The sequence below is a fragment of the Heterodontus francisci genome, chromosome 1 (genome assembly GCF_036365525.1).
Source record: "Heterodontus francisci isolate sHetFra1 chromosome 1, sHetFra1.hap1, whole genome shotgun sequence".
NCBI lineage: Eukaryota > Metazoa > Chordata > Chondrichthyes > Heterodontiformes > Heterodontidae > Heterodontus > Heterodontus francisci.
In genome coordinates, this window is record NC_090371.1 from 179,779,383 (window position 1) to 179,802,306 (window position 22,924).

The 22,924-nt window shown below is 44.4% G+C and overlaps 1 protein-coding gene across 3 annotated transcripts in view; it reads right to left on the reverse strand.

Moving 5' to 3' along the window:
- fras1 (Fraser extracellular matrix complex subunit 1) overlaps nucleotides 1–22,924 on the reverse strand; it is a 617,312-nt gene that overhangs the window by 88,509 nt on the left and 505,879 nt on the right. For all 3 annotated transcript variants that reach the window (XM_068039139.1, XM_068039130.1, XM_068039149.1), the window contains 4 exons: nucleotides 22,620–22,760; nucleotides 14,744–14,971; nucleotides 8,989–9,102; nucleotides 3,600–3,750 (listed from right to left, as the gene is read on the reverse strand). In XM_068039139.1, the coding sequence (XP_067895240.1) occupies nucleotides 3,600–3,750; nucleotides 8,989–9,102; nucleotides 14,744–14,971; nucleotides 22,620–22,760 (634 nt within the window). The remainder of the gene's footprint in view (nucleotides 1–3,599; nucleotides 3,751–8,988; nucleotides 9,103–14,743; nucleotides 14,972–22,619; nucleotides 22,761–22,924) is intronic.

Here is a 22,924-nt window from a genome sequence, read left to right on the forward strand (position 1 = left end):
CATAGGATAATCCCCTCATCCCAGGAACCAGTCTAGTGCACCTTAGTTGCACTCCCTCTAGAGCAGGGTTGTCCAACATAAGGCCCGCGGGCCGCACTCCGGCCTGTCAAAGGTTTCGATCCGCCCTCCCAATTATGGTCCACTTCGTTCCGGCCCGCCAATCAAGCAGTGCCCTTCTTTCAGGCTTGTCAATCCTGGTGCTATCAATCATGGATGCTGGCCAATAAAATGTGTTGGAGGAGGTAAGTGAACTCGTTGAGGCAACGGGGAAGAGGTGAGCTCGAGGAGTCTGTGGTGGAGAAGGGGAGTCGGCGGTGGAGAAGGGAAATTGGAGTCGGCGGTGGTGGAGAGGTGAGCTTGAGGAGTCGGGATGCGGGGGGAGGTGAGCTCAAGGAGTCGGGGACGTGGGGGGGAGGGGAGATCGGGCAGTCAGCGGTGTGGGGGCAGGGGAGCTCAAGATGTCGGGAGTGTGGGGGGAGGGGAGCTCGAGGTGTCGGGAGTGTGGGGGGAGGGGAGCTCAAGGTGTCGGGAGTGTGGGGGAAGCGGAGCTTGAGGAGTAGGGCATGTGGGGGGAGGGGGGAGAGGGTTAGCTCGAGGAGTTGGGAGTGTAGGGGAGGGGAGCTCGAGGTGTTGGGAGTGTGGGGGGAGGGGAGCTGGAGGAGCCAGGGGTGTGGGGGGAGGGGAGCTCGAGGAGTCAGGGTGTGGGGGGAGGGGATTAGCTCGAGGGGTCGGGGTGTGGGGAAAGGGGAGCTCGAGGAGTCAGGGGTGTGCGGAGAGGGGAGCTCGAGGAGTCGGGAGTGTGGGGAAAGGGGAGCTTGAGGAGTCGGGGGAGTCGGGGAAGGTAAGTTTTTGCTCCTGTTGCATGGTAGGTGCAGGGAGGAAATGTTGAAGAAAATCTAATAATTTTTAAAAACCCAGTATGCCTTATTTCTTGTATCCAGATTAGAGTCATAGAGACTGGCCAAGGTTTTAGTTGTGTGCTGGGAAGTGTCAACCAGGGAAAGCAAAAGACCTGTTGGTAGTTTTTGTAGCCATTTGGAAGTTAAGAGTCGCTTCCCTCTCATAGTTGGCCGCCCATGGATACAATAAAAGAAAGATTGATGCTGAATGTCGAGCATTCAAACGCTCTTGGACCAATGATTTTTTATTATTAAGACAAATTTTTAATGTCTTCATCTTTCGAAATTTGCTCACTGGCCCCATGGGCTGATCAAAAATTGTAATGTAACCCTCTGCCTGAAAAGATTGGACAGCCTTGCTCTAAAGCAAGTATGGCCTTCCTTAGGTAAGGAGATCAAAACTGACACAGTTTAGTTTAGAGATACAGCACTGAAACAGGCCCTTCGGCCCACCGAGTCTGTGCCGACCATCAACCACCCATTTATACTCATCCTACACTAATCCCATATTCCTACCACATCCCCACCTGTCCCTATATTCCCCTACCACCTACCTATACTAGGGGCAATTTATAATGGCCAATTTACCTACCAACCTGCAAGTCTTTTGGCTGTGGGAGGAAACCGGAGCACCTGGAGAAAACCCATGTAGACACAGGGAGAACTTGCAAACTCCACACAGGCAGTACCCAGAATTGAACCCAGGTCGCTGGAGCTGTGAGGCTGCGGTGCTAACCATTGCGCCACTGTGCCGCCCAGTATCCAGGTGCAGCCTCAACAATGCCCTGTATAATTGTAATAAGACTTCTTTAGTCTTATACTCCAATCTCTTTGTAACAAAAGTTAACATATCATTTGTCTTCCTCATTGCTTGCTGTGATTTATGTACAAGGTCCCTCTGAATGCAAGCATTTCCTAGTCTCTCACCAAGAAATATTCTACTTTATTTAGTTTTATACCAAAGTGGATCACTTCACACTTTGCCACATTGTGTGCCATCTACCATGTTCTTGTCCACTCACCCAACGTGTCTATATCCCTTTGTAGCCTCTCAGCGTCCTGCTCACCACTTACTTTCCCATCTAACTTTGTATTGTGAGTAAACATAGATACATTACTCTCAGTCCCTTCATCTTAGTCATTAATATAGATTGTAAATAGCTGAGGTCTATGTACTGATCCTTGTGGTACCTTATTAGTTACAGCCTGCCAACCCGAAAATGTTCTGTTTATTAGCTAATCCTCAATCCATGCTGATATATTACCCCCAATCCCAGGAGTTCTAATTTTGTGCAATGACCTTTCGTATGGCACCTTAATGAATGCTTTTTGAAAATCCAAATATGCTACATCCACTGGTTTACAAGGAGTTACAAGGATACTTGGGTTACCAGAACTGAAAGAATATACCGATCAGGAAAGACTAACCAGTCTTGGGATCTTTTCTCTAGAAATGAGAAGGCTGAGGTGTGAACTGATGGAGGTCTTTAAGATTATTTAAGAATTTGGTAGGGCATATATAGAGATGATTCCACTTATGGGAGACACCAAAACTAGGGGATATGAACATAGATAGTTGCCAATAAATCCAATAGGGAATTCAGTCGGAATTTCTTTACCCAGGCGGTAGCTAGAATGTGGAACTCACTTGAGACAAATAGCATAGATGCATTTAAGGGATTACTAAATAAACATGAGGGAGAATGGACTAGAAGGAAATGCTGGTAGAGTAAGATGTAAAGGGATGAAAACAGGCTCGTGTGGACGATAAGGAGCAGCATGGACCAGTTGGATAGAATGGTCCTTTTTTGCATAAATTCTATGTAATGTACAGAGAAATATGAAAGGGAATGGTGAGTGAGCAAAGAAGAGGATTTGATTAGGTGGCTAATAGTGCATGCTTAATTGGTGGAGTAGCCTGTTTCTGTGCTGATGCATTCCAGGGGCTTGATTTTCTGCTGATCCTTATCGTCTGCATGAGTGCTGTTCAATATGCACATCCACCCATCCGTTTCCCGGGGTAAGGTTACTTGTATACTTTTTGGCAAGTTCCCCCTGAAGAGCTATCAGGGATTAAGTGGATGTGGGATGGGTGGAAACTGATGTGCTGTAATAGGATTCAAAAACACAGAGTGCCCAGGAGCAGGAAACAAGCTGAAGAATGTGACCACAAGGGAATCAAGTGATCAAAGAGTGGTGAATTTTTCTGATGGGGAGATAGATGTGCTCCTCGAGGAAATCAGAACTAGATGTTAATTTATTTTGGTTTTGGGTGGAATTAGTAGAGGGGGCAGGGAGAGGCCTCCCAGGCAGCAATAAGAGCACAGTGAGCGAGGCTGCAGTGGCTGTCAGAGCCACCTCAACAACACTTGGAATAGTGGTACATTGCAGGAAGTACATCAACCAAGATGCGCAAGGTGAGCAATAACTTATTCTCCATTCCCCTTTCAGTGAAAGGGTGGCATCAGTAACTTCGTCTCCTCATCATGCTGCTTGCTCATCACCCACAGCCAACAGGAAGAAGCCTCTAAACTCCCACCCACAAACAAACATGTTGTGAAGACTACCTTAAAATGAATACATCATGACAGGTGCTAGCATAAACAATCAGTTTTGTATACTACAGCATACCGCTATTGTATTAAACAGCCAACTCTATTTGTATATGGGGATCAGCAGAAATAATACACAAGAACTCACCTTGGGTGAAAGTCATTAGAGGGATTCCAGGCCTCAGTTTGTTCTCCAGGTGTCCATGCTTTGGTCCTGTGGTAATCTCATAAATCAGCTGCTTGTCTTTAGTGTCAGGATCCATGGTCAATAGTTCCTTCTTAGTGATCAGGTTGATGGCCTGAATTAGAAGGATCATTATTTAACAGCATTAATATGTGAAAGAATAAATAATGAATAAAATATATATGAATTATATAATTCTTGGTATGAAAATGCATATTAATTTAAGTATATTAGTGCAAATAAATCTGTTACAATAATTTCTGTGAGTTGTGTTCCAATAATTGCCGAGGATTTCCTTGGTGCTTCTCCCATCCTAACATCGGCAAAAGATCAGCAGAAAGTCTGTTTCCATGCATAACTGGGTTTTCCACTGAATTTGTGTCAAAATTACAGGGGTAGAGCAGGAGGTGCTCCAAGAAAATTTCCGTTGTGTGTGTTTAGAGCAATGGGCATATAATTAGAGTTCTTTCTCGAGTTATGCCCCAGGAACTGTTTTGTGAATACATATGTGTTGTTAAAATAGAAAACATAGCAAAATTAAAAATATGAAATAAAACTGTTTCCAAATAAGTTTATAAACTGAAGTTATAAAGGGAAAAAATTTAACAGAGACACGCTTTTGTTGTAAATGTTATTCAAATCATTTTTGGTTTTGGGGGATCATGACAGCGATCCCTCAGCTAGGAATTCTCATTGTCCTATTAGGCCTGGTAATAGTCATCTGACATTTACTCCACAGCACAGGACTTGAGTCACTCATGAACAACTGTGTAGGTAGTGCCCACGGGTGCACTAAATCCTATATTTAATAGTTTGCTATCAAGCAATCTTTTTGCACCCCAAACGTAAAAAAAAAATCTAAATTGAATCCTATTGTTTTTAGTGTATACATATACATATATAAGGCTTGGCCAGCAATTAAAAATACTAATCACGCAATTAAAAAAATCAATCTCTGTTAATCTTGCTTTAATCACAAATTTAATTGATGCATCCAATTCACTCACGTTTGTTTTATTACAGATGTTATTATCATTCAAAAAAGAACCTATCATAAAACCTGCTTTTCTATTTCTGAGTTCATATTGTTGGTCTCGATTTATAGCTTGACATTTATTTTCATGGAATTATAAATTGGTTCAGAGAGGGTTATCAGATGTTATTTACATATAAACATATAATATTACACTATGTAAAATAGAATATAGGTGCTCTGTGTTCTTTGAATGAGTGCTGGAGTCATTTACAGATTAGGCTACAAATCAGAACACTGGGTTTATTTGATTTGGCAGGTGAATTAACAGGTTGGAGACAGCAGAACTGCTATTTTCTTTCGACAGGAGCTGAAATACACTTTTTCAGATTATGTGCATCCAAGGAAGAACATAAACACATTGGCTCTCACTGAAGCAACACCTAGCCATTAAAATTCTTGTGCTGAATTTTATTAGCACGCCGCACATTGCACTCAGCAGCCTTCCAACATGAAGCGCTGCTGCTGAGCCCCCGCAATATTTTGCACAGGGACTCATTTAAGTGGAGGGTGCGGAGTGGCCGCCTCTGATGACGTAGAGGGGGCGGCTGCTCCGTCCCCAGCAATGGCGCCACACCACCAAAAGGGCGCAGGGGCCATTTTTAAAGGGCTGCAGGCCCTTCAGACTCATTAAAATTTTTTAAAGGGAAAGAATGCTGAAAGATAAAGATCGACATTTACTCACATTTTCAATTCCCTCTCCCACACCCCCAATGAATAACAAATATGCAAATTGCCCTCTCCCTCCAGAAAAAAACTTTATTTCAGGTCTCGAACTTTCCCCCCCGAACTTCATTACCTATGACCCGCAATCCCTGCCTGCCATCTCCACAGCCAATAAGAAGTGTTTTTCCTGCTCCCCTCGCCTTGATCATTTTCGGCTTCCCCCTCCTCACCAGTGTCTTGCCTCGGAACTCCGAACGGAATTCCAAAGGCACGCGAGGTGCGGCTGGCGGCCGTGAAATCTGCGTGGGACAGCCGCTGGGACCAGGTAAGATTATTTGCATTTTGTTTCAATTAATTTTAATACGTAAATTAAGGGGGCCACAACGAGGCCTTACTGCTGCCAGTAAAATGTGACGGGGCCTTCTCAGCGTCGGGGGTCATGGCGGGCTGCTCCCGCAAGTATTTTACAGGCCTATACTGCCGACGTCGAGGGGCTAGTAAAATACAGCCCCTTATCTCTGTAATTTCCTCAAACCCTAAAACTGAGATGTCTGTACTTCTCCAACTCTGGCCTCTTGCAGATGCACAATTGCAATCACTCTACCATTGCCTCTGTACCTTCAGCTGCCAGTCCCTAAGTTCTGCATTTCCCTCCCTAAACCTCTTTGCCGTGCTATTAGAAACTGAAGATGCACTGAAGATGGAATTCAACTTGGAGAAGTGAGGTGATGCATTTGGGGAGATCAAACAAGGCAAAGGAATAAATAGGAAAATATTGAGAAGTGTAGAGGAAGTAAAGGACCTTGGAGTGAATGGCCACAGATCCCTGAAGTTAGCAGGACAGGTCGAAAAGGTGTTAAGATGGCATATGGAATCCTTTCCTTTATTAGCCGAGGTATAGAATATAAGCGCATGGAGGTTATGCTGGAACTGTATAACTCATTGGTTAGGCCACAACTTGAGTACTGTGTACAGTTCGGGTCACCTCATTACAGAAAGGATGTAATTGCACTAGAGGGTACAGAGGAGATTTACGAGGATTTTGCCAGGACTGGAAAAATGCAGCTATGAGGAAAGATTGGATAGGCTGGGGTTGTTCTCATTGGAACAGAGAAGGCTGAGGGGAGATCTGATTGAAACATACAAAATTTTGAGAGGCCTGGATCGAGTGCAGGTGAAGGGTCTGTTCACATTAGCAGAGAGGTCAGTGACGAAGGGGCATAGATTTAAAGTGATTGGTAGAACAATTAGAGGGGAGATGAGGAAATACTTTTTCATCCAGAGGGTGGTGGGAGTCTGGAACTCACTGTCTGAAAGGGTAGTTGAGGCAGAAACCCTCAACTCATTCAAAAGGAGTCTGGATATGCACCTCAAGTGCCATAAACTGCAGCGCTATAGACCAAATGCTGGAAGGTGGGATTAAAATGGGTGGATTGTTTTTCAGCCGGCACAGACACAATGGGCCAAGTAGCCTCTTTCTGTGCCTTAAACTTTCTATGATTCTATGTTTCTTAAAACCTACCTCTGTGACAAAGTTGCTATAACATCTCCTTATGTGGCTCAGGATCAAATTTAGTTTGATGATGCTCCTGTCAAGCACCTTGGGATGTTTTACGACTTTAAAGGTGCTATATAAATGCAAGTTGCTGTTGTTATGTAGAAGGCATAAATTGCACCAATTGTAAAAATCAGTGCTTAAAAAGTTTAAACAGTCTTATGATTACTGGAACTATTCAATTGTTTTTAAGTTTGTTTCAAGCTTACTTGGTCTGCTGCAGCTCTACAGAAAACAGAAATCAGGGTGGGAAACAATCATATATTGGAATCAGGCAATCAGATACAAATTAAAGACATTTGGATAGATTGAAATTAAGAGTGGCCAAGGATGGTGATAAAAGCGCACTTCCTAAATTCCTGTTGTCTTGTCACTTTTTTGACTAAACCTTTTCATCAACTTTTGTCATTATAAATTCCTATTTCTATATTTCCCATTCAACCGTCCTATTTTGATGGCACGATGCAATTGCTCACTCTGTTAACTGGGTGGTTCTTCGGAGCAAATCTTTCAGCTCTGTGTCTCAGATTCACTATCATCATTTTTTTCTACTGATTTGTGAGTTTTTACTCTGATTACACTCAATGGTTTCCTTCCTTGTCCCCAATACTTCCTCTGGCCGACTAATGGCCACAGATTCCATTTCTTTCTTTGCCTGCTTGTAGACTTTTAGGCACCTTTCCCATTTATGTATATAATTACTTTAATACAGATGGTCAATTTAAAACTTAGCCTGTTAAATAAGTATGTAATGTTGGCATAACATATTGTGTGCTAAGAAATATAACAGGCAATATAAAAATTATTTAGTAGACCTGTTATTGGACAGGACAGTGACAACATTTATAAACAGTTTTTGGCAGCAAAACAATTTATTTGGATGGAATGGTAAACTGCATCTTTCTGTCTGATCCTGCAATTAAGTCCCAAACTGACTACATTTTTCCAAGTCCTGCATAGAGAAATATATGTTATGATCCTTCCTTATTATCTTTGTACCTTGTATACAACTATTTACTCCAATCAATAACTTGAAATCTTACTCACCTTTTAAATATATATTCAACAGGGACTCAGTAAATTGCCGCTTAGTAAAACAAAAAGTCTATCTACCCTCCTCACTAAACAAAGCAAACTGTGTTGGTTTGAGTTTGCTTCGGTGGATTGGGAGACTACATTAGAAGGTATGATGGTAGACAAGCAATGGCTAGCATTTAAATAATTAATAATTTGCAACACATATACCTTGCTTTAAGGCACAAAAACCCACAAAAAAAGTGGTCCACTGTGGCTAACAAGAGGAGTTAAAGATAGTATTAGATCAAAGTAAAAAGCTTATAATGTTATGGAATAGTATGGCACATAACAAAGCCTCTATTTATACAACAATTCGATTTCCCCCTTACTGAAAATGGATATCATACATAAAATTAATTACAGCAAATTCAAAACATAATAGAACTCCACTACTTCAGTTGATATTTATTAGTTAATAGCACTTTCCACATAAAATCTAGAATTAACGTGTGTTTTCAAAAAATCCAAGCATCTTAATTGCAGAAGTTAACTGCAAATAATTGAGAGTTCTAATATATATGCATTATTATATGTGGGAAGCATATTCTAATATCCACAATGTCTTCACGTGAAAAGATTTTAAACAGGTATTTCACTCAAGTGATTAAAAAGCTGATAGGATAGAAAGTATGTGTTCAGAGGAAGAAACTGGCTTGATGGACAAGGCAGCTCTTTCTTGTTCCATGATTTCTTATATTCTTACTGCTATCAAAAGTTAGAACTAGATTTCCAATGTAAGCATTCATTTATGTTTTTGCAGTAAATTTTGGTGATGTACCAGGGAAAATATATATATTTTTTAAGAAAAATACTTGTTTGCCCTGATTCCATCAAGACAACCTCTGCCCAATCACACTTTCACTGCAACAGAAATCACATCTGCTGATCATTTTAATATTTAAATATTGCTTGAAACTAACATAAATTCCAAAATTTGTAATGCAAAACAAACATGTGATTAGTTGTGCAAATAAAGCTTTTAATCCTTGTGTTTGTGCTGGAAATGCAGGAAGTAGAATTACTTTACTATCCATGTACTCCAGCCACTGTAGTCCCAGGTTGGTAACAATCCTTGGTGTCCCATCATCCACAGGCAGGATATCAATCTTAAACTTCTGGGGAGCAGCTGTCACAATCTGTTTTCAAATGGTTAGAAACAAGATGATGTGCATAGTTAGCAACAACTGCAAATCAGAAAATATGTCATAAGCCACAGAATAGGTACATTAAGCAGGTATGCAGCTGTACCTCTCCACCAGCTCTCTTGACCCTTCCACTGCCTCTGTGCCACCAGACTGCTTGTCTGACGACTAGGCCAAGAATCCCCTCCATGAACCTGTCCAAAATGGGCAGTCCCTCTGCAGCACTGCTGGGATTTATGGACTAATTCCACTGGGAGCTTGGCATGCAGGTTAGATAAACCCTGACCTAGGAAACTGCAACAAGGTTCTGGCAGCATTGAAGGGCAGATGTTCTACACTTCCCCCAACTCCCCTCACACTCAAATTATCTTTTAACATTTTATTTTTATGGAGCAGTCTGGCAATGTCTCCCACCTTCATTGTCCATACTCCCATCATTTGTCTTGCTTGATGCCCTCAGCTGAGCAGCAAACAGACAGATGTTCCCAGGCTGCTGCTGATTCTCCTATAGACAACACCATGAGGTACCAAGAATCACCCCACACCCATCCACCCACCACCTCCCCCACACACAAAGACAACATTCCGAAATCTAGTGCCAACTTTGAAATAATAGCAAATAATAAATAACAAATAAAAATTTGTGGCTAACAGTGTTTCTCTGATGCATATGTAGATAAAAATGCTGGATGCAGTCACCCAACTTCAATTCCCAATCTTTGTTCAGTGAACTGCTCTCAGCTGCCAGAACAGTGATGGTTTTATAAATGGCTTGAAAGTTCTTGAACTAAGCAGGTGAAAAATCAGACTGATCACTTCCATTGACTTCTATTGAAAGTGCAAGTAGCAATGCTGGATAAGGGCAGAAGGAAGCTTACCTGTGGATACGGGCAGATGGAAGCTCACCTCTGGATAAGAATATGAGGGAGAAGGGATTAGAAGATTCAATGATAGATTTAGATGAGGAAAGATGGGAGGAGGCTCAACTGAAGTATAAACACCAGCCCAACCAGTCCATGCCGAATAGCCTGTTTCTGTGCCGTATTCTTTTCTTTTCTTTTTGGGCCTCCTTATCTCGAGAGACAATGGATACGCGCCTGGAGGTGGTCAGTGGTTTGTGAAGCAGCGCCTGGAGTGGCTATAAAGGCCAATTCTGGAGTGACAGGCTCTTCCACAGGTGCTGCAGAGAAATTTGTTTGTTGGGGCTGTTGCACAGTTGGCTCTCCCCTTGCACCTCTGTCTTTTTTCCTGCCAACTACTAAGTCTCTTCGACTCGCCACAATTTAGCCCTGTCTTTATGGCTGCCCGCCAGCTCTGGCGAATGCTGGCAACTGACTCCCACGACTTGTGATCAATGTCACACGATTTCATGTCGCGTTTGCAGACGTCTTTATAACGGAGACATGGACGGCCAGTGGGTCTGATACCAGTGGCGAGCTCGCTGTACAATGTGTCTTTGGGGATCCTGCCATCTTCCATGCGGCTCACATGGCCAAGCCATCTCAAGCGCCGCTGACTCAGTAGTGTGTATAAGCTGGGGATGTTGGCCGCTTCAAGGACTTCTGTGTTGGAGATATAGTCCTGCCACCTGATGCCAAGTATTCTCCGAAGGCAGCGAAGATGGAATGAATTGAGACGTCGCTCTTGGCTGGCATACGTTGTCCAGGCCTCGCTGCCGTAGAGCAAGGTACTGAGGACACAGGCCTGATACACTCGGACTTTTGTGTTCCGTGTCAGTGCGCCATTTTCCCACACTCTCTTGGCCAGTCTGAACATAGCAGTGGAAGCCTTACCCATGCGCTCGTTGATTTCTGCATCTAGAGACAGGTTACTGGTGATAGTTGAGCCTAGGTAGGTGAACTCTTGAACCACTTCCAGAGCGTGGTCGCCAATATTGATGGATGGAGCATTTCTGACATCCTGCCCCATGATGTTCGTTTTCTTGAGGCTGATGGTTAGGCCAAATTCATTGCAGGCAGACGCAAACCTGTCGATGAGACTCTGCAGGCATTCTTCAGTGTGAGATGTTAAAGCAGCATCGTCAGCAAAGAGGAGTTCTCTGATGAGGACTTTCCGTACTTTGGACTTCGCTCTTAGACGGGCAAGGTTGAACAACCTGCCCCCTGATCTTGTGTGGAGGAAAATTCCTTCTTCAGAGGATTTGAACGCATGTGAAAGCAGCAGGGAGAAGAAAATCCCAAAAAGTGTGGGTGCGAGAACACAGCCCTGTTTCACACCACTCAGGATAGGAAAGGGCTCTGATGAGGAGCCACCATGTTGAATTGTGCCTTTCATATTGTCATGGAATGAGGTGATGATACTTAGTAGCTTTGGTGGACATCCGATCTTTTCTAGTAGTCTGAAGAGACCACGTCTGCTGACGAGGTCAAAGGCTTTGGTGAGATCAATGAAAGCAATGTAGAGGGGCATCTGTTGTTCACGGCATTTCTCCTGTATCTGACGAAGGGAGAACAGCATGTCAATAGTCGATCTCTCTGCATGAAAGCCACACTGTGCCTCAGGGTAGACGCGCTCGGCCAGCTTCTGGAGCCTGTTCAGAGCGACTCGAGCAAAGACTTTCCCCACTATGCTGAGCAGGGAGATTCCACGGTAGTTGTTGCAGTCACCGCGGTCACCTTTGTTTTTATAGAGGGTGATGATGTTGGCATCGCGCATGTCCTGGGGTACTGCTCCCTCGTCCCAGCACAGGCATAGCAGTTCATGTAGTGCTGAGAGTATAGCAGGCTTGGCACTCTTGATTATTTCAGGGGTAATGCTGTCCTTCCCAGGGGCTTTTCCGCTGGCTAGGGAATCAATGGCATCACTGAGTTCCGATTTGGTTGGCTGTATGTCCAGCTCATCCATGACTGGTAGAGGCTGGGCTGCATTGAGGGCAGTCTCAGTGACAGCATTCTCCCTGGAGTACAGTTCTAGGTAGTGCTCAACCCAGCGGTCCATCTGTTTGCGTTGGTCAGTGATTATGTCCCCCGATTTAGATTTGAGGGGGGTGATCTTCTTGATGGTTGGCCCAAGAGCTCTCTTCATGCCATCATACATTCCTCTGATGTTTCCGGTGTCTGAGGCCAGCTGAATATGACTGCATAGGTGTTGCCAGTAGTCGTTTGCGCAACGCCTAGCTGTTCTTTGTGCAGTACTTCTGGCTGCTTTAAGTGCTGCGGATGTTAAATCGCTGGGGGCTTTCTTGTAGTTCAAAAGTGCAATGCGCTTAGCGGCTATGACAGGTTCCAGCTCTTCATTATGAGATTGAAACCAGTCTGCATTTCTCTTCGCACTTTTGCCGTAGGTGGTCAAAGCTGACTCATAGATGGCGTCTCTGATGTGGGCCCACTTGGTCTCAGCATCCCCTGTGGGAGTGTTTTGAAGGGCTGTTACAAGTGAATTTAGAAATTTTTGTAACAGCTGTGGGTGAGAAATTCTGCTCGTGTTGATGCGCGGGTGGCCCTTCTGCTTGGAATGATGCAACTTCTTTGGTCTGAGTCTAACCTTGCTGCACACCAGGGAGTGGTCGGTGTCGCAGTCCGCACTGTGGAAGCTGCGTGTGATTTGAACACTGTTTAAGGCGGCTCGCCTTGTGACAATGAGGTCTAGCTGGTGCCAACGACGTGATCTTGGGTGCCTCCATGAAACCTGGTGACAGGGTTTAGTGTGAAAGAACGAGTTGGTGATGCAGAGGTTATGATAGGTACACAACTCAAGCAGTCTCTGCCCGTTCTCATTCATCCTTCCAACGCCATAGCGCCCAAGGCAGGAGGGCCATGAGTCATGGTCGGCCCCAACCCTGGCATTAAAGTCCCCCAGCAGGAATAGGTGTTCGGTGTTGGGGATGCTGCTAATGATGTTATGGAGTTGTTCATAGAACTGGTCTTTAGCTTCAGGTGCGGAACAGAGTGTTGGAGCATAGATGCTGAGTAGGTGTACTGGACCAGAGGTGGTGAGCAGTCGGATGGACAGTATGCGTTCCGAGCCATTTGAGGGAGGCTCTATCATGCTGAGCAAGGAGTTTCTGATGGCGAAGCCCACTCCATGCTGTCTTGGTTCTTCAGGATCCCTGCCCTGCCAGAAGAAGGTGTAGTCTTGCTCTGCTAGAGAGCCACTCGCGGGGAGGCGAGTCTCCTGAAGTGCTGCAATGTCCACATTGAGTCTACTGAGCTCGTTATTAATGATGGCGGTCTTCCGAGAATCGTTGATTTGTGTAAGGTCTTCCGACAGGCCAGGACACATAGTTCTGACGTTCCAGCTTGCAAAGCGAAGGGCTGGTACCTTCTTTCCTTTTTTCATGTTGTTTGGTGCGGTGTATCAGTCCACCTTTCGGGCAATGACCCTGAGCTCCAAGCACCCATTGAAGCAGGCAGACTGTGGCGGGACAGAACCTTATTGACCGGGGGCTGCCCGGTTTGAGGCGGGCGGTAGCTGTCCAGTGAGGTGCAATGACCTCTCCCACCGACAAAGGCAACCCGTGGCGCCCAGTTTCTACGCCAATTTATCTGGACTTATAACCCGTAACTGCTGCCTTCCGTGTTGTTTCAGTCGCTGTGAGGCAACTATGGAGTGACCTCTCCATGGCGCATGCCTGGGCAAATTTATGGAGGTTGAGAGTTGCCCAGTCGTCAAAACCCCCCTCTCGGCCTTTCTGGTGGGGTCCAAAGGAGTGCAGGACACGACGTTTGGCACCAGTATGGCTGCAGGAACTGCCGGAAACATGCCAAAGGTGACACATGACCGCCTACGGGGTTCCGCTCCGGATTTTCTGTTAGGGTTTACTCCCTTAGCCTTGGTCTCTCCCGAGACGCCCACAAGGCAGTGGGGTTGTTGGGGCCCCTACACAGGTGTAGGATGGTGCCGGTGGGAGGAGGGGATGCAAGGGGGAGGGGTAGAGGGAGGGGGTGGGGGGGGGGTGCAGGGGAAGGGGGTGCGGGGTGAAGATGGTGCGAGGGGGGGGCAGGCTGGGACGGGGTTGTGAGGGGGTGAGCTGAGAGGGTGGAGCAGGGAAGGGGACGGGGGTGGGGGGGGGGGTGGAAGGGGGGTAAAGGGGGGGGAGGGGGGGTGGAATCTGGTGCAGGTAATAAGCCATTTCCTCAGTGCCCACCATCGACGTCCGGAAAGCTCATCCACGTCCTTCGGGAGGTGAAGCATCATTTGGCAGACTTAGAGGTGATTACATTTGTTAAGGGTTTTTTTTTATATCCTATGTAATCCTATGTAAGATGAAGCTCAGCTGTGGATCAGGGCAGGTAGAAGCTCACCTGTGGTACTCACTGATACTGAACACCTTGCTAATACTGAAGATGAAATTCAACTTAAACAGTGGTACGAAATGGGTGATAGAAAATCTGTGGCCTGCTTGGCAGCCTGCTGAATTTTTTTCGATTGAAGTCAATGGAATAGAAAATCGGACGGGGTGTAGAATGGGCTGCTGATTCGCTATTAGCCATTTTCTGCTACTGCTGAATTTCACTCTCTCATTTGCCAGCCCCATACAACAGGAAAATTGGAAGGGAAAGAAAAAATATCAGAAGCTCAAACTCTCAATGCTAAAACTGGGGCTTCTGCACTGTTCCTTTTTAACCAAGTAACACTTGTTTCATTAGACTAATCATTTCTGATAAGGACTCACCTCCTTCCCTGCCTCTTCAACAATGAAGAAAGGATTTGTCCCATCAGATACGGTGAAAGAAAAGCGATCTTTAAGAGAGTTACTACCATCATGATTGTAGCTGATGTGGTTCTGATAAATGTCGTCCATTGTAAATGTGTTGGTCTGTCGATAGTGGTGACCATTATTGGTACGCTCGATTGTCCCATGGCGTGGTGGTTGTACAATGGTGAAGGTCAATGATTCAGCCTGTGCATTAGAGTTCATAGCATTAACTAGGCATTCAGGTAACAGTTCATATTCATTAATTCAAAATATCACATTAGCATTAATGCAAGGGGTAATTTGCCTGGGTGGTAAGCCAAGGAGCAGATCTGTTCACCTCCTTTCAACAGTGACTACACTTCAAAAGAGTATTTCATTTGCTGAAAGTGCTTTGGGGCACCCTGAGGTCATGTAAGGTACTACGCAAAAGCAAGTTTGTCCTTTTATTTCTTTTTCTTTTAGTACCTGCCCTATTCCTGTTCCATTAAAATCAGTGGAACAGAAATCGAGTGGGTTCTATAAAGGTTGGATAATCTGCACTGCCAGGTTACTGTCCAGGTAGTACAATTGGAAATGATGCAACCCAGAGAGACATACAAATGAGCGCAGTGCTTTGAAGACAAAAGTAAGAAACAGTTAAAAAAAAGTGATTAAATATGCAGTAAAGCAAGTAATATAAGGAAAAGAAAAACAATGCTTGAATTGGCATTTGATGAAGAATCTTCGAGTACTACTGACATCGAATAAAATAGAAGCATATTCAGTCAGATTGTTCCTCACTGATGATGAATGGACCGAAATTTCACCTTTAAATGTCAATACATTCCATTCTGCTTAATGCTACCCTCACAATAGTACAAAATGGAAACATACTGCGGTACCAAAAGCACAAAAGATAAAACCACAAATGGGAACAGAATTCTCTTCCATTCACTTTTTGCTGTTGGTTACATGCTGGTTGTCATCCAATTGAGTGGGACTGCACTCACTTGGTTCCATTGTTTATCTATCCAGTCATGGCTAGAGAATCACCTGCAACGGGTTCTCTTCCTGCTCCCGCACCGTTACCTCTGTTGTTCCCCAAGGATCTATCCTTGGCCCCCTTCTATTTCTCATCTACAAGTTGCCCCTCAGTGACATCATTTGAAAACACAGCATCAGTTTTCACATGCACGCTGACAACACACAGCTCTCCCTCATCACCACTTCTCTCAACTCCTCCAGTCTCTAAATTGTCAGATTGCTTGTCAACTGGATGAGACAAAATTTGCTCCAATGAAATATTGGGAAGACCAAAACCTTTGTCTTCGGTCCCCGCCACAAACTCCATTCCCTAGCCAACGACTCTATCCCTCTCCCTGGCAACTGTTTGCGGCTGAACCAGATTGTTAGCAAATATTTGACGCCGAAATGAACTTCAAACCACATATCAACATCATCACTAATAATGCCTATTTCCACCTCTGTAAAAACGCTTGACTACGCTCTTGCCTCAGCTTATCTGCTGCTAAAACCCTTATCCACATGTTTGCTACTTCTCCTGGCTGGCGTCCCACATTCTACCCTCTGTAAATTTAAGGTCATCCAAAACTCTGCTGCTCATGCCTTAACTTAGACCAGGTCCCACTGACCCATCACCCCTGTGCTCGCTGACCTACACGGATTGCTGGTTAAGCAACACTTCAATTTTTAAAATCCCATCCTTGTTTTCAACCACGTCCTGTCCTTACTTCTCCCCATCTCCGTAATCTCCATCAGCTCCACAACCCTCTGGATAGCTGCGCTCTTCCAATTTAGGCCTCTTTCGGGGGATGGAAGCATAGTGACAACGTTACTAGACTGGGAACCCAGAGGCCCGGACTAATGCTCCGGAGATATAAGTTCAAATCCCATCACGGCAGCTGAGGGAATTTAAATTCAATTAATTAATAAATCTGGAATAAAATGCTAGTCTCATTAATAATGATCATGAAACTACTGGATTGTCATAAAAAAGAAAACCCATCTGGTTCACTAACGTCTTTCAGGGGAGGAAATCTGCCATCATTACCTGGTCTGGCCTACATGTGACTTCAGACCCACAGCAATGTGGGTGACTCTTAACTGCCCACCGAAATGGCCTAGCAAGACACTCAGTTGTATCAAACCACATCAGAAAAGTTGAATAAAAATAAACCTGGACAGACCACCTGGCATTGACCTAGGTACGGGAAACGACAAGAGCACACCCTACTCAATCGACCCTGCAAAGTCCTCCTCACCAACGTCTGGGGACCTGTGCCAAAATTGGAAGACCTGGCCCACAGACTAGTCAAGCAACAGCCTGACACAGTCACACTTATCGAATCATACCTTACAGCCAATGTCCTAAACTGCTCCTTCATCAGACCAGAGGTGGTGGCACAGTAGTATACAGTCAGGAGGGAGTGGCCCTGGGAGTCCTCAACATTGACTCTGGAACCCGTGAAATCTCATGGTATCAGGTCAAACACTGGCAAGGAAAGCTCCTGCTGATTACCACCTACTGCCCTCCCTCTACTGATGAATCAATGTTCCTCCATGTTGAACACCAACTTGGAAGAATCACTGAGGGTAGCAAAATGTACTCTGGGTGGGGGACTTCAATGCCCAACACCAAGAGTGGCTCAATGGTACCACTACTGACCAAGCTGGCCGAGTCCTGAAGGACATATCTCCCAGACTGGAACTGCTGCAGCTGGTGAGGGAACCAACAAGAGAGAAAAACTTACTTCACCTCACCATGACCAATCTACCTGTCGCAGATGCATCTGTGCATGACAGTATTGGTAGGAGTAACCACCGCACAGTTCTTGTGGAGACAAAGTCCCGTCTTCACACGAAGCACTACCACTGTGCTAACAGGGACAGACTCAGAACAGGTCTAGCAGATCCAAACTGGGCATCCATGAGGCACTGTGGGCCTTCAGCAGCAGCAGAATTGTATTCAACCACAATTTGTAAACGCATGGCACGGCGAGTGATTAGGATCTGGAATGCACTACCCGAGAGTGTGGTGGAGGCAGATTCAATCGAGGCCTTCAAAAGAGTACTGGATAATTATCTCAAGAGAAAAAAATTGCTGGGCTACGGGGAAAAGGCGGGAGTGGGACTAGATGAGTGGCTCTTGCAGAGAGCCAGCATAGACATGATGGACCAAATGGCCTCCTTTGGTGGTGTAATCATTCTATGATATCCCTCATTCTGCCATTACCATCAAGCCGGGGACTAATCTTGGTTCAATGAGAAGTGTAGATGAGCATGCCAGGAGCAGCACCAGGCATACCTAAAAATGAGATGCCAACCTGGTGAAACTACAACACAGGACTATATTCATGCTAAAAAGCGGAAGCAACATGCATTAGACAATGGATCAGATCAAATATTTTCAGTCCTTCCACATCCAGTTGCGAATACTGGTGGGCAATTAAACAACTAACCGAAGGAGGAGACTCTGAGAACATCCTCATTCTCAATGATGGAAGACCCCGGCACATCAGTGCAAAAGACGAGGCTGAAGCATTTGCAACCATCTTCAGCCATAAGTGCCAAGTGGATGATTCATATCAGCCTCCTCCAGAGATCTATCATAGACAATTTGATTCACTTCACGTGATATCAAAAAACAGTTGAAGACACTGGACACAGCAAAGGCTATAGGCCCTGACAACATTCCGGCAGTATTACTGAAGGCTTGTGCTCCAGAACTAGCCATGCCCTTAGCCAAGCTGTTCCGGTACAGCTCCAACACTGCCATCTACCTGACAATGTGGAAAGTTGTCCAGTTATGTCCTGCCCACAAAAAACAGCATAAATCCAATCCAACTAATTACTGCCCCATCAGTCTACTCTCAACTATCAGCAAAGTGATGGAAGATGTCAATTATCAGCAAAGTGATGGAAGATGTCATTGACAGTGCTATCAAGTGGCACTTACTCAGCGACAACCTGCTCGCTAATGCTCAGTTTGGGTTCTGCCCTGGTTATTCAGCTCCTGACCTCATTACAGCGTTGAAGCAAATACAGTCAAAACAGCTGAATTCCAAAGGTGAGGTGAGATTGACTGCCCTTGACATCAAGGCAGTATCTGACTGAGTGTGGCACTGAGGAGCCCGAGCAAAACTGAAATCAATGGGAATAAAGGGGAAAACTCTCTGCTGGTTGGAGTCATATCTAGCACAAAGGAAGATGGTTGTGGTTATTGGAGGCCAATCATCTCAGTCCTAGGACATCACAGCAAGAGTTCCTCAGAGTAGCATCCTAAGCCCAACCATCTTCAGTTGCTTCATCAATGGCCTTCCCTCCAACATAAGGTCAGAAGTGTGGATGTTTACTGATGATTGCACAATGTTTAGTACCATTCGCAACTCTTCAGATAATGAAGCAGTCCATGCCCGCATACAGCAAGGCCTGGACAACATTCGGGCTTGGGATGATAGCAGCAAGTAACATTCGCACCACACAAGTGCCAGGCAATGACCACCTCTAACAAAAGAGAATCTAACCATCTCCCCTTGACATTGAACAGCATTACCATCACTAAATCCCCCACCATCAACATCCTGGGCATTACCACTGACCAGAAACTTAACTGGACCAGCTATACAAAAAACTGTGGCTAAAAGAGCAGGTCAGAGGCTGGGAATTTTGCAGCAAGTAACTCACTTCCTGATTCCTCAAACACTGTCCATCATCTACAAGGTACAAGTCAGGAGTGTAATGGAATACTCTCCACTCGCCTGGATGAGTGCAGTTCCTACAACATTCAAGAACATAAGAACATAGAAGCAGGAGTAGGCCATTCAGCCCAATCAAGCCTGCTCTGCCAATCAATTAGATCATGGCTGATCATCTACCTCAACGCCACTTTCCTATACTATCCCCATATCCCTTGATGTCATTGGTATCTAGATATCTATCGATTTCATTGGTATCTAGATATCTATCGATTTCTGTCTTGAACATGCTCAATGATTGAGCTTCCACAGCTCTCTGGGGTACAGAATTCCAAAGATTCACCATCTTCTGAGTGAAGAAATTCATCCTCATCTCAGTCTTAAATGGCCTGTCTACCTCTTATTCTGAGACTATGTTCCCTGGTTCTAGACTCACCAGCCAGGGGAAACATCCTATCTACATCCACCCTGTCACGTCCTGAAAGAATTTTGTAAGTTTCAATGAGATCATCTCTCATTCTTCGAAACTCTAGAGAATACAGGCCCAGTTTCCTCAATCTCTCTTCACGAGACAATCCCACCATTCCTGGGATTAGTCTGGTGCACCTCCATTGCACTCCCTCTATGGCAAGTAATTCCTTCCTTAGATGACGAGATCAAAACTGTACACAATACTCCAGGTGCGGTCTCACCAATGTTCTATACAATTGCAGCAAGACTTCTTTACTCCTGTACTCAAAACCCCTTGCGATAAAGGCCAACATACCATTTGCCTTCCGAATTACTTGCTGCAGCTGCATGCTAGCTTTTAGTAACTCATGAACAAGAACACCCAGGTCCCTTTGGACACCAAGACTTCCCAACCTCTCACCATTTAATATACTGTCTTTCTGTTTTTCTATCAAAGTGGATAACTTCACACTTATTCACATTATATTTCATCTGCCATGTTCTTGCCCATTCACTTAGCCTGCCCAAGTCCCCTTGATGTCTCCTTGCATCCTCCTCACAACTTACATTCCCTAGTTTTGTGTCATCAGCAAATTTGAAAATATTTTATTTGGTTCCCACATCCAAATCATTTATATAGATTGTGAACAGCTGTGGTCCCAGCACTGATCCTTGCAGTACCCCACTAGTAGCAGCCTGCCATCCTGAGAATGACCCGTTTATTCCTACTCTCTGCTTTCCAACAGTAACTAATTCTCAATCCATACCAGTATATTAACCCCAATCTCATGTGCTCTAATTTAGTTTACTAACCTCTTTCGTGGGATCTTATCAAAAGCTTTCTGAAAATCGAAATACACCATATCCACTGGTTCTCCTTTATCTATGCTACAAGTAACATTCTCAAAAAATTCCAACAGGTTTGTCAAACATGATTCCCTTTCATAAATCCATGTGGACTCTGCCCAATCATATCCTTATTTCTAAGTGTCTAGTTATCACATCCTTTATTAGATTTTAACATTTTCCCTACTACTGGCAACAAACTACTAGGTCTGTAGTTCCCCGTTTTCTCTCTCCCTCCTTTCTTAAATAGTGGGATTACATTTGCTACTTTCCAGCCTGCAGGAACCTTTCCAGAATCTATAGAATTTTAAAAGATAACCACCAATGCGTCCACTATCTCTATAGCCACCTCCTTCAACACTCTGGGATGTAGATCATCTGGTCCAGGGGATTTATCAACTTTCAACCCAGTTAATTTTTTGAGTATTATCTCTTTATTAACACTAATTTCTTTGACAGGTCCCTTGGTTCCCTAATATTTCTGGGAGATTTTCTGCATCTTCCTCTGTGAAGACAGACACAAGGTAATTGTTAGTAGTTTCTCCACTATTTCCCTATTTTCTATTATAAATTCTCTTATCTCCACCTGTAATGGACCCACATTCGTCCTTGCTAATCTTTTCCTTTTCACATACCTAAAGAAACGTTTGCAGTCTGCCTTTATGTTTCTTGCTAGCTTGCATTCATATTCTCTTTTCCCTTTCTTTATCAGTTTCTTGGCCATCCTTTGCTGGATTCTAATTTGCTCTCAATCCTCGGGCTTACCACTTTTTCTGGCAATCTTTTAGGCTGCTTCCTTTGATTTAATGCAATCTTTAACTTCTTTTGTTAGACACAGTTGATTCATCTTTCCTGTTGGGTTTTTGGGTCTTAGAGGAAAGTATATTTGTTGTAGACCATGTAATTACTTCTTTAAATACTATCCATTGCCTGTCTACTGTCAAATCTTTTAGCGTATTTTCCCAATCCACCATAGCCAATTTGCCCCTCATACCTTCAGTTTCCTCGAGCTCGACACCATCCAGGACAAAGCAGCCCACTTGCTTGGCACCACATCCACCACCTTAAATATTCACTCCCTCCACCACTGGTGCACAGTGACAGCAGTGTGCAGCATCTACAAGATGTACTGCAGCAACACACTAAGGCTCCTTCGACAGCACCTTCCAAACCTGCGAGCTCTAGAAGATCAAGGATCAAGCAGATATATGGAAAGCTACCACCTGCAAGTTTTCCTCCAAGTCACACACAATCGTGACTTGGAACTATATTGTCATTCCTTCACTGTTGCTGGGTCAAAATCCTGGAACTCCCTAACAGCACTGTGGTGTATCTACACCAGATGGATTTCTGTAGTTCGAGAAGGCGGATCACCATCACCTTTTCAAGGGCAATTCGGGATGGGCAATAAATACTGGCCTAGCCAACCCACATCCAAGAATGAATAAAAAGAAATCTCCAATTTTAATCTCTTCACCACTGGTAGGCACGCCTTCTGCTGCCAAGGCCTTTAACTCTAGGAATCCCTCCCTAAACCAATCTGTCTCCCGACCTCTCTTTCCTCTTTTGAGACACTCCTTAAAATCTACCTCTGACTAAGCTTTTGGTCATCTGCCCTAGTACCTTCTTATGTGGTTCACTATCAAATTTTGTTTGATAACGCTCTCACGAAGCGTTGGGACGTTTTACTATGTTAAAGGTGCTATATAAATACAAGTGTTTGTTGTTGTAGAAGCAACAAAAATATTCTGTTTCATGAAAAAAGCTGTGAAGAAAAGTAGACTGAAAAACAGCCAAGTATATGTCAACAATGAAGAAACATACAGAGATAACGCCAAAGCAGGGCTGTATTGAAAACTCACTTCAGTGTCTGCATCAGTGGCCTTCAGTTCAAATTCAGTGATAGTCTTTCTCACTCCCTCTTGCACACGCATTCCCGGAATCTGTACCACAGGCAGTGCATCATCCACAGGACGAATAGTAATGTAAAATGTTTGAGACACCTGATTCAATAAAGAAAACAAGACAATGCTCTATTTAATTAAGAACTGCGATAACTTAGGGGAGCACATCTATTGTAACCACTGGAATTTAAAAAAAAAATTCTTTCATGGGACGTGAGTGTCGCTGGCAAAGCCAGCATTTGATGTCCATCTCTAATTGTCCT